General features: G+C 40.5%; 1 protein-coding gene across 6 annotated transcripts in view; it reads right to left on the reverse strand.

The window, feature by feature from the left end:
* SHROOM2 (shroom family member 2) overlaps positions 1-12904 on the reverse strand; it is a 126888-nt gene that overhangs the window by 47291 nt on the left and 66693 nt on the right. For 3 of the 6 annotated variants that reach the window (XM_083826948.1, XM_083826952.1, XM_083826949.1), the window contains one exon: positions 579-710. In XM_083826948.1, coding sequence (XP_083683074.1) covers positions 579-710 — 132 coding nt within the window. Of the gene's footprint in view, positions 1-358; positions 551-578; positions 711-2552; positions 2658-12904 lie in introns of those variants that run through there. The other 3 variants (XM_083826953.1, XM_083826947.1, XM_083826950.1) reach the window with 3 other exon arrangements.

The raw sequence follows: 12904 nt of genomic DNA on the forward strand, positions 1-12904 counted from the left end.
CAAATATTAAAGTGCTTTAAACAAACACTGAAAATCATTGGTCTTATTACCTCTTTACACAAGCAAGAACAGAGGCGTAGGGAAGATCAGATTACAAAAAGATAGTTTAATTTATAAGACCAGTACCAGCTTAAAGTCCAACAGGAAAATACTCTGCACCCTGCCTTTAGGAAAGGCTTTCCAGTAGTCTGTAACAATATTTTTCTATTTCTTCTCCCTCTGCTATTTCACTTTAAGAAGGTTAATTTTGATGGTTTGTTTTCACTTAGCAAGGTTTAAGATTTTACCAGTGGACACCGAAAGGAAATGCAGAGAAAGAAACGCAACTTTCTGACTGCCTTTAAAACCAGTTTCTTACCTTTCAGTCACATGCACTTATCACATACTGTTTCTGAAATCCACTCCTCCATGTGTAAAGCTTCCAATGCTCCTCCTTCAAGCATTGAAAGGACAGGCAATAATAAAGAATACAAAAATACAATGCTTCTGCATTTGGGATTTAAGAAGCACTCTACAGGACCACATTAATATTGTCTTTCCGTCGGAGCTTAACGTACGTAACTTCAGCAGAGACTCACCTTGCATGATACCGTGAGTGCCAGGAAGTGCAGGCATTGGATGAAGGAAGGTGTGACGTGGCTGTCTCAGGTTGACTTTCTGTAAACTTGGTCGCATGCCAGGAGTGAGGCCTGCAGGCTAGGTCATTTCTTCTGAAAAGAGAGGGGAAGAGGGTACTAGGTTAATGCAAACAGTTCAGCAAGGTGAGAGGCAGCAAAAAAATCTGTCAGGGCAGGCGTCATACAGATAGCACAGAGACACAGTAACTTCAAATGACAGCAGACTAGGTGATACTCCACATGCATGCCAGTTTTGAAAAGCTACCAGCATTCCTTAAAAACACTTGAGAGACTGACTCTTTATGGTTTGGCAGCACAGGTAAGCAGCGAGCTTTGTTCCTCTGCTTTTGTTTTAAAGAATATACCTCAAAAATGGTTCAGCAATTTATCTAAAACCCAAAATATCTACCAGGATATCACCTCCAAATATATATGCTCATGTAACTGAAGAGGTCCTTTCTAAAAAGTACAACAACAACCTCTCAAAGTGTATCTTACAAACCTTTTTGCAAAACTGTTACAAACCCCTCTGTCCCATTCCCCCTGCTTAGGAACTAATAACACAAGCTTTTGCTTCCTCCTCCAAGAATTTTGTAACGCCTCTCAGCACTCATGAAAGAAGTGCATTATTCTTCCCCAGTGTTAGATAAACCTTCTGGATGGGATTCATCTATTTCTGTTTCAGCAAACACATGCCTAGCATGGGTCTTTTGTCTAGACTCTCTCAATAGCCCTGGGAATGAAGCAGGAACCTCCTGAAGGTAATCCATCCTGCCCTTCTCTTTGGCTCATCCAGGGAAAAGAGGAAGTTAAAATTTAGATCAGATTTAAAATTTAGATCAGGTGAGACAAATCGCATTCTTGAAGTCACAGAGTAAACCAAAGGCTTGTAGGACATCAGCTCTTGAAGTTTTTTAAATGTACTTACGTATTTCACTTATGTATTTATCTTTTTTTTTTTTTTTACAGCAAGTGGTTTGTCTAAGTTACACAATCATTCCCAAAGCAGAGAAAGTGTTCCCTATTCACAATTTATACTCTAAAGGCAGTTCTACATTTTTATTTTTTTTACTCATCTCCCTTTTTTAAACTTGGGTTATCAGACCGCCACTGGATTTAGAAAACAAAACCAAAGCTCACTATAAACCCAGCATCTTTAAAACAGATCCAATCTGACTACACGGCTTTTTGAAGTACATTCAAGAACATCTGATGAATTCAATGATAAATTGCCTTTCGAAACTCTGCATGCAGGATTATAAAAGGAGAATATAATAATTCTACAGGGAAGCTGTAATTTCACTAGGAAGCGTTGCATCATTACTGTCACTAAAAAAAGAAGTAATTGTTTCCATAAACAAAAGCCTACTCTTTCTCGCATGACAAAAGACAAAACGGTTGAGCAGAGAGTCAGTATGCTCTTCCTTGGCAGGATATGAAATTAAAAGAGTGAGTGGAGAAGCCAAAATATTCTCGATGAAAACAAGTGGAGAAGATTCTGCTCAGCCATGTGATGCTCAGCTCCAGACAGTCCTTGCGTACTCCAAGGCCCCCAGACCTGTTTTTGGGTATGGGACAGAAGTGTTCCTTCATTCAGCTGCACAGAACATCGATGAGTTTTCCATTGCTCCCTCTATTATTACTGACATCAACGAGGCAAATCATAAATATGCATTTAGGCAAATTCAATATACCTTTTAGGCATCGATTCAGCAAAGACGTTTGGTAAGAGACAATTACTTTAGTGTGATGCACCACAAAGGAAACACAAGACCAGTAAACTAGCAGAATACAAGCAACGTTTGGAGTATGAGGAGACGAAGGGTAGGGAGAGAGGACTTCTGCAGTAGTTTGCTATGGGTCTGGCAAATGGTAGGAGGGATTCAATCAGTGGGAAGGGGCAGAAGGGATGCACTTGTGACGTCGGTACTGTACCTCATGGAACTTCTCAAGATCTTCATAAGATAGTTTCTCGCCACGTGAACATCGCTTTCAGATGGCATTTTCTGCGCTACAATATCCACCACCACTTTCATCTTCCTGAGGAGCCAAGCAAGGGGAGGAACAGACTGGACTGAGCTGTGACGTGAGGCAAATCAACCGGACTAGAACTTACAAGTTCCGCTTCATTTTTTGTATTTGTGGACACATCGATATTTCTGAGATTATTTTTTTTTTAACACATAATAAAATAGCCTGAACAGTCTAAAAATACTGGTGGGGTACCTGGAAGGTAGAACCAGGTAGGCACCTGCTTTTGTTGCAGTCTGCACCTTGACTAAGAATTATTTGTCTACACACAGTCAACACTGCTTTTTGCGCGATTCTCACCATCTCATTACATTTACTATTTCCTGCACTTCAAGAAACAGTGTTTCTAACAATAAACCTTGGAAACGGTTTTGGAAATTGGAATTGGAAAAAATGAAAAAAAGAGAATGAAAGACTCAAAACCAGAGTATTTTGCAGAGAACTGAAGATGCTGGAAGCACAACGTTCATATTCTAATGGAAAACCTCCGTATTAATTCTGAGTGACAGAATGAGATCATCCAAACCTACAACCCAGAAAATCTGTGCCATTAATGGAAGCATTAATAAAAGCATTTCACTGAAAGTGTCTTTCTACCAATGCTTTTACAAAAGCTGCTGGAAGGAAAATGCTGATAAGCTTTGAAGATATGATACAAAAGGAAAAACAATTTCTCTTTGCTATGAGCAAGCTGTTAGAGTGGTATCAATGACACGTGTGTGCAAATAGTTTAGCAATAAAGCAACCTTTCCCGTAGAGTTTTTCAGAATAAATCTCCCCTTTTACAATTACTGCTTGGAAGTCTCTTTAAGAAAAACGGACTGAATTTCACAGGCTAGAGAGATTAGAAATACTGCTATAGATTGCAGCAGCAATACCGATGAGATTGATTGGATATGAGAGAAAAAAGAGAAAATAAGCTTTTTTGACCAAGAAAGAAAAAAAATAAATTAAACTGGGCAAGTCTGGGAACAATAACAGAAGTCAGAAAAATATTTGATTAAGTCAAGATGAAAAAATCAGATTTTTTTTTCAGATCATTTGAGAATGCACACAAATGTATTTTTTTTTTTTTTTTCTTTTCAGAATCAGCAAGTCTGCTCAAATCTGAGGTGCGTGCATCAGAACTGAACTGAAATTTAAAAATGAAAATCAGGCAGAAAATCAAATAAAGTAAGTGAAGGACCTCAGCATACAATGACGATATCAGTGAATAGGAGGTATTTCCTCAGATGCATTCAAACTTACAGCAGGTAACGTTCAGATAAAAGGCCAGCAGATACAACAACAGATGTATTTCTCCCCCAAACCAGAATTTTCTGTTTTATTCTCACCTACCAAACAGCTTCGTGCAGCTTTATCATACACATTTTTGCATTCAGAGTCCCAGAGCTAAAGAAAGAAATGCAGTTCCAGAGAACTGCATCCCAGTGAAAAGCAGTCCCCAGGATTTATTTCACTGTTAATGTTTCATTCCAGCCTTCTGCTGAATCAACAAAGATGCAATGCCTGGCTGCTGGCTCACATGCAAACGCAAGGCTGCAAATCTTGAGGTTTAAGCAGCAGCAGCTACACATAAAAGAGGTTGAACGGTATTTCTGAAACTCCAAACTGGGCTTTCATTCCCCATGTCTCAATCACCTAGCTACTGGCGCCTTCTCTTTAGCTCAAAGAAGTGTTTTTAAGACTAGCAGTGCTTACATACTCACAGAAAACATATTCTGGCCTATCTTAAGACAAAGCTAACTCCTACAGAACAATTCCTGCAGAGATTTTTCATCCGAAACTTTGCAAAGGACTCTCCACATAAAAATGAATTACGAATCATAATGGTGAGGCATTTTAACTAAGACCACCCAACTATTTTCTGTTTTAAAGGGTATGTTCTATTATTTCACGTCATTATTTTGACTAGAATTTACCACTCTGTATGACTACTTCTCACGTTAAATGTAAATAATGTTTTTGAGATGGCTAAGCATGTCTTGAGTGATAAACAGAAACCTCGTTCCATTTCAGCAAGAGCCAGCCACCACCACTTCCAGGATGCTGTTTTTGCTAACAGAAAGCATTGCAACCCTGTTGCAAGAAGGTTTTTAAAACTCCGCATCAACACAAAGTGGTCTGCCCGTCAGCTTTTTTACAGCTTCAAAGGAAATTGGACAAAAATGCAACGAGCAAGCAAAGCTTACGAGTCCCTTTCTCATGTTATTGCAGCCACCAGGCTCACAGTGTTCCCAAGGGACTTTCTCCCTCCGTCTGCCCCTTGGAGAGCACCCGGGAAATGAAGCCTGTCTCATCACAGGCAGGAAACCAGACCCTCCAAATGCAGGAATCTGGCTATTATTCTTCCGAAATCAAATATAACTCCACTTTAGCTCTCCTATTTGATTACTTTTTAAAAAATATATTATTTTTATTTTTTACAATAACCAGTGAAAATGGCATAGTGGTCCTCTGCAACCCTGGAACAAATTACCTGATCATATTTTTCTGGATTCTGCAGCTCTCAGACTGCAGAATTCAATGCCCTGCTTCAAATCAGTAATAATCACTTATAATTCAGATTCACTGTGTCCAGTTGAACCCAAAATAGGTATTTTATGACACTACTTCCAAATGCAATGCTTTATACTGCTCATCTCTATCAGCTGCACCAGGAAACAAAACCTCGCTTTACACAAATTATATATATATATATATATATATATAAATTTAAGAGGAAGGACAAGTCAGTGGCTTCAGTCAGAACTGAACAGCAGCTGGAAAGAACTCCTGGATACTGTCAGGAGTAATTTCCTTAGTTAAAACTGTTGTGGTGATTATGTTAAAGACTCTTTAAAGCAAATATTATTCAGATTTCAGCCACTTTACTCTCATTTTTACAGAACATTTTAAGTCCCAGAGCTGCAGACCACTGTTCCATGGTGTAGCCCATGTGTTGTGAAGGTGCAACTTCCCTGCAAGTCCCAGAATTTGGGAACCAGCAAATTTAGTTAAATTGAACAGCTGCTATCAAAACAAAATTCTTCTCCCTCCACTCACGAAGATGCATCTCAGACTTTTCAGGAAGCTCTCCAGTGCTTTACTTCAAATGTGGAGTTGGGCTATTTTAAACAGTTGCAGCAGGAGGTACAAACTACTTACAGTTGGTTATTTTAAGCTTTGCCCATGGCCAGAAATTTGTCCTGGTATCAGAGCAAGGTAGATGGCTGTGAGAACGCAGCAGCCCAGTCTGTACACCAAGGATACAACAAAAAACCCTCAGATGTCCTTAGGACTGCCAGTCCCACGTCAGCCAACCAAGGAACTCTACAATAAGCTCTCTATGGGGTCTCCTCAGCAAGCTCCTCATCCACTGGTTTTTCTTCCACGTAGAGAAAATTGCAAGAATTTGCAGTGGCAGCACAAGTGCCCTTGACTGTTCCCTTGTAAATCCCAAATGACTTTGTAGTTCACCTCCACTCCTTTAAAACAGCATGAATATACTGGGCCAGACATACAAACTCCTGTTAACATTTTTTATAAATCCGTAGGTCCTGTGGGAGAAAAAAGAAAAGATCCTCCCAAACTGTGGTTTTTTTTTTTGTTTGTTTTGTGGTTTTTTTGTTGTTTTTTAGTTCACAAATCTCATGCTTCATGGATTAAAAGACACTAGCAGAGTAACTTATGATGCAATTGAATGAATACGTAGGAAAACACTGTAAACAAACTACCAAATCACTTCATTAATAAAAAAACACTATTCAGATTTTTTAGTCTTCTGAATCCTTGGAGGAAAAAAGGATGCTGGAAACCACCATGAAGATGCAGTTACTCACAAGGGCCTCAAATAACAAGAAGAAATAGCAGTGTCGCCCCACTTCCTTCTAAAATCAGTCCAATGTAATTTTAGCTGCAGATCGTGAAGTCCTCACCCAGCTGCCTAACCTGGCAGCTCACAACTAGAGCAAGACAATTTTGGGGGTTGAAGAGAAAAAAGGATGAAATCACCATCTGAACAAACCAGATGTTGTTTGGAATGAGCACTTATTTGGTCAAAATGTCTTCTTTCTTTCTCCCCCCACTCCAGCAGACAAACAACATTCCTTTCTGTAGAGTCTTTAAGTAGTCATCACCCTCTGCAGACAAAGACATCAGGTATTTTCTCTCTCAGGCAACTGTATTTGTAGAATTCAGATTGCTTCATGTTACCTGAGTCACTACTGGCAGAGATATCTACCTGCCAGGGTAATATCTCAGGTTTGGCAAAAGAAAACAACAAACCTCTGTAAGGAATGTGAACAGCTTCTTAATAATTCAATACATCCATGAATCATCCTAATCTAGGTTCAAACAGTTGTTATCAATTTCATAAAGAAGCTTTGCGATAAATGTAATACAACCCCTTTCTTCCCCCTTGTCATTTTAAGTGTTTCCCTATATACCTGTCGGTATCTCTGTATGTAACAGAAAACTAAACAATGGGAAAATGTGATTTTAAAAGGAGGCCAAAGCACACAAAACATGAGATTGAACACCCTTCTTCAACACAGGTTGTCTCTCACTTTATCCCTTCCTCTCTTCCTCTGAAAATGGAGAAAGGAAGGGTGGTGGTGCGTAAGAAGAAAAAAGGAAGAAAAACATAGAAAGGCCCTGGAAATTTTTCATTCAACAATCCCAAATTAAAGGATCCTACACATACAATTAAGGAACTCCCACAATATATTTTGAAAACAAAAACCTCTTTCCCTTCACTGTCTTTCTTAAGCAATACAGATGATTCAAAAAGTTTATTCCTAACTCTTTTTTCTTCTATACATATATGTGAAGTCACTTTCTAAGCTTTCCAAAGTTCAAAATATGCCCACAGCTCCTCTTCCAGGCTGAAATACAAAGGCATCAACCACCTGTCTCGGTCTTCCCACCATACCTATGCCCTGCTAAACCTGACCCACACCCTTTTAAATCTAATAGCTATCTAGTGAGCTTTATAAAAACAGCACACCTCTTTTCCTTTCTTTTACGTGTACTCCCTGAATACAGAGAAAATCTGAATGGAACTTTATTTAGGATGAAAAATTGTTGAGGGTTGTAATATTAGGTGTCTGATGAAGATTAAATGCAAATGCTTTCACATCATAACTGATCAAGTGCTGCTTATATGAGATTTTAAAAGCTACTCTAGTCTGCCAGCAAAATAACATTAAAAAAGTGAATTTACAAGGTCAAGTTCTTGATATTAAAAAAAAAAAACTGTCAGCAGCAATTTTAATGTTAGGTTGTCAGGTATGGACTGGAAGGGCTAATATGTATGAAGTCAAATTACTGCTGGAAACACCCAAAACCACACCAGGGTTTTTATTTCAAGACTCCGCTTTTCTCCATTAGCGGCAGCACACAACCCATCTGTCTGTTAGAGCAACCTCTCCTGGCATATTAGCATCTTTTCTTTTGGGAAAATCCGCTGTGACATACTTCATTGGAATGGGATGAACCAGCGATGGAAACTAATCAGCCTGGTTTATGAGAAAACCCTTCTCTGACCGCAGGCAGCTGAGCCCCGCTGCCCACATCCCCTCGTCTTGTGACAGCTCAGTAGCCACGGGCGAAAAAGCCCAGACATCCACGACAGTGCACGTAACGTGCAGGCACCAACTGCAGTAGGTGATCAGCTGAGACAGCAAGCAGTTGGGAATCGCAAGCGCTGCACAAATCCACACACGGGAATTAAAAATAAAGAATAAGGTTTTCACGCAAAGAAGAAAAGTCATTAACAGCCTTGTCATCCGAGGACAGGTCCACTACTTACCTAACACACTTAACACTTCTCAAAATTTAAGTGATTTTGATGAGTGCAAAAATGTAAAAGTTGGGCTCCTAGTCAACTTTGTGAATTCCTCTAACTTACCCCGTAATAAGGTATTATCCTTGCTGGTTAAAATCTATTGAAAACACGCTATATTTGAAGAAAACTGTGTCTTAACTGAGCAAAGCTGTTAACAACTGAATAATCATGGAGTAATGAGCAAGCCTTGTTTAACAGCAGTCTACACAAGTACCACAAGTGTACGCTTTTGCTTTAAAAATAGGAAAATAAAAGAAATCTTCAAGGGCACGAACAACTGCATTTACAAATTTGGAAAATCTTACTTTCCAAAGAAATGAGCAAGCCGGGAGGAAAGGGAAAGGAAGAAAATACTGTCTCCCCCCTGGGAGGACCAGGTTGCTCCTCCTCCCTCCTGTTCTGCTTCCCTCTCTCTTTGTGGGTCCTGCCTGCTCTCCGGCTCACTACCCCTTGTTTACAAAGCCTTGGAAGGCAACAAATGTCGCAGGACAAGGCGATGACGTGTACACCCGTTTTTTCTGTTCCTGCAATGCCGCTGTGAATGGAGAAGGTGGGCTACCCACTCTAACGTCATAAAGTAATGTACAGCTTTGGCCACCTGAAGGGAAGGTGCGAGAACAACAGATTTATTCCCAATCACCAGCACCCAGAAACTTACTCTATCATTCATAAATTTACAAGTAACTATGAGAAGAAGCATGCTTTGTTCCACCAAAATCCACAGGACATTTCAGAAGTACAGAAACAAGATCACCAAACAAAATAATCTTCTCAAAAAGAAATCCCTGGTCTCTCTTAGCTCCCTCTGTTCCAGTGTACCCAAAGCCTGATTTACCCCGACACATCCTACACTGGCAGGTAAGCTTTCTCCAGCCTGCAGACCTCAAAATCAGCATCTTGAGCTCTATAAAATCAGGCTGGATTCACAATACTATAACTCTAAATTCCGAGGCATAAAAACTAACCTCAGCACATGCTTTCCCTTCAGGTGGGAATTATCTATCCTGCTCTGAAAATGTGAACTAAGGTAGCAGATGCCAGTAATTCATTTTTAAATGACTTGTCAAATAATTTGACTTCTTGTGCTCCAATCTACTTTCCAGACCCTCCACTTTGGAAGTTGGGTGATATGCTCCTCTGAAATACGGAGGCTACACTGACACATCGAGGATGCAGCACTAGTAAAAAACCTAGTCACAAACTGTCTTATTCCTAATCTGAAACAGCTGCAAACTGGTCACAAGCAGCTTCTGCTTTCTCCAGGGAATGATAATCAGCCCCTCTTGCCTGGCCTCAAGCTGTAATATCGAGATGCCCACCTTGCTAACAGGGAGATGGGCATGTCTTGACATTGCAAGGCCAACAGTGCCACACCAGGGGCTGAACACAACCGTTTCCCATTTCCTGAACTTCTGCATCACTGCTCTAACTTAATCCTCCAATTATTTCTAAGTTAGAGCAACAGGCAAATTCTGGCTTTTCCACAGCTATTCTGAAACCTTTTCAAGTTCCTTACCACATCTCTTCCCCCAAATACAGCAAAAGAAATTACTTTGGTTCAGTGAGAACCAAGAAAAGGAATACCAAAAGTAATATCAGCCAACAAGACCAGCAAGGGAATATAGAGAGGATGACAAACTTGTGCCCCAATTTCAAATTCTCTACCTGAAAGCCTTTTCTAAACCTCTGTTGAAACCACACTGATTGCAGTGGTATGGAAGTGCAGAGGATAATGCAACCTCAGCTGCATATTATGTGGTGAGATTGTTCAGAAAAAGGAATGGCTAAATGAGACTCACTGCAGGAATGGTATTTAATGAAATAAACATTTAAAACACAGATCTCCATTACCGATGATACAGTCCTTTAAGCCAGAGAAGTCCCTGGCATAAAAATTAAAAAGTGACTCAACAGGACCACATGAAGACTTTCTGCTCATCTGTTTAAGAGCTTACATTCTTTAAGTATTCCAATATTGTGTCTCAGTTTATTCTCACAACAGTCAGGCTTCTCAAATAATCTTCCAAATAAATTCTGGCCACGTCACACAACATCCAAGACCCATTTAATCCAGCTTAGCCACAACTGAGACAAAAGATGAGTGCAATCCTGTAGAAAAAATTACAATATATCCCATGTTAATAAATAACTGAATAAGCTTTTCATGCAGAAACTGTCCCTCAAGGCATTTTGGTTTCAGAAGGACAACAGAAGTTTAAAAGGAAAAGCTGCTGCACTTAAGAAGAAAAAACAGTAAACAGAAAAGCCACTTCTGTAGGAGCCCCTTTGGGACTCCATATACAAGTATACGTAAAAATGTATAGTGCTCCCACTGAATGGGGTATTTGGAGATAGCTATGCAACTGTAAATCACTATGCACTATATGGCACTGATTTAAAAAAAAAAGGATTTTTACTGTCATAATAACTATTTTCAGATTAAAACAGACATTAGGCCGAAGTCTTGGCACATTACAGAGCTCGTAATTTGGGCATGCAGTCTCAGCTGCCCTAACACGTTGGAAACCTGAGGCATAAGGTGGTTATAGTTGCACAATCACCTTCTGAGGCAATCTCTCCCTCCTTACCTCCCAGGGGTAGCTCAGATTTCAGGTGGAGAAGCTAATTGTTCAGTTCCAAGTTACATCCCCTTTTTGTCTCCAACGGGTGACTGCAGCTGTAACAGCATTATAACGAGAAGCAGTACAATTTGAAACATTTATCGCATCCATCTACGATTTCTCCATTGGCCAAGGACAGATATTTTCCTGCAATGCCTTGGACCATTAGCTCCTCTCACCTATGCGCACGTTGGTCTGGACCCAATTTCTTCAATGTTTTGTGTAGAGACTCTGAACTAGTGTAGAGGGGATCTGCATGGGCAGGTCTGACCCTGCCACTGCTGACAACCAGAGGTCCTACCAGCCTGCAGGGCTGCAGATCTCTGCCTTATCCTGCCACAAGACAGTGCGGGTATGGACACAGTGGTTAGGCACGACAAAGATCCAGCTGGTGGCCACGGAAGCAAGAACGGGTAAGAATCGTTTTTTTTTCCCCCACATCGTCTCCTTTATGAATGAGTCTCTGGGGCATCCAGGGACAGGGATGCTCTTCTTCAGGGACTAGTGGCTGTGCTTGAAGAAGACGGGGGCCTTTGCTCTTCACACACAGTGCTGTACTTACAGTGTTCAGACTTGTCCCTGTGTCCACCCACCCAGACCTTCCTCCCGCTGTCACACAAAGCAGGACGTCTGAATCCTGAAAACAGAGGGCTTGATTCCTCCACTCCTCTTGCTGCCGTTCCAGAGATGCAGACATGAACGTGAACTCTGCCAAAGCATCACCCACGGCAGCCACCTCGCCACCCACTGCCGCAGGACAGCAGTGGTGGGAGCGGACAAGTTGCCAGCCTGAGCCGCTGGCCCAGGTGAGGAACCAATTTGAGTCCAACCACAGAACAAACACACTCTAGTCATAAGTAAATTTATGCCAAACAAAAAATAAAAATCCTACTTAATATTTACAGCAGCAATGCTGTTTCCCTTGATTTGGATGCCTGAGGAACACATACAGGTCTTATTCTGAGCAGACGTATGGCAACCTTAAAACTTTTACAAACCCTTAGAGCTGGATGTTTAAAAGTCACCAGACAACTCAGATTTCTGGGATTCCCAGGGTAGAGCTGATATTGTTTAAAGGATAATGTTCTTGCAGGCTTTGAGGCTTATTTTGCAGAAACTGAATGTGCCAAGATATGCACCCAATTTGGCATCATTAGACTTGAAAGCTGGGTTCAGTGACTTCACAGAAAAATAAAAGCTGTTTTCCAAGCAAGATTGAAAACAGAATCACTTCACAGCAGTAACAACGCAAATTTTAAATACATTATTCTTCTCCACCCCACCTCACACTACCCCTTCAGATCTCAATCTTTAGTCACCCTAATTATCACTAAGAATAAATTTTACAAGAGAGTCAATCTGGTAAAAATAAAACTAAAAAAAACCCGCGGTTGAAACATCTGTTTGGGTACAAAGAAATCAAATTTGAAACCACACTGATGATTTTGCAGAGCCAGATCAGTTACAATAGATGTAAAAAAGCTGTAACTAATATTCATAATTACTCCTACTGATAAAACCTGTGTTAAAAAGCAGGGATGAGGGTTACCAGCATCCCTCTACAACGACTGAGTAGTTTAACAACTGAATCAATCTGTACACTCCTCCCTGCGTAAACCAAGGTATGGATCCTGATGTAGGGTATCTATGGAAAACCTCACACTAAATAACACTGGTGTACCTACAGTTGCAAGTTGCGACTACATCCCTGTTTTTAAATCTGGAGCTCTCAGTACGGTTCTTTCTATCAGTGAATTCTCAGCTGTTTGATTGTTGGTACTAGATTTTGTCTCCTGCTGGAAAACAAA

The sequence above is a fragment of the Anser anser genome, assembly GCF_964211835.1.
Source record: "Anser anser genome assembly, chromosome: 1".
NCBI classification, from domain to species: Eukaryota; Metazoa; Chordata; class Aves; order Anseriformes; family Anatidae; genus Anser; species Anser anser.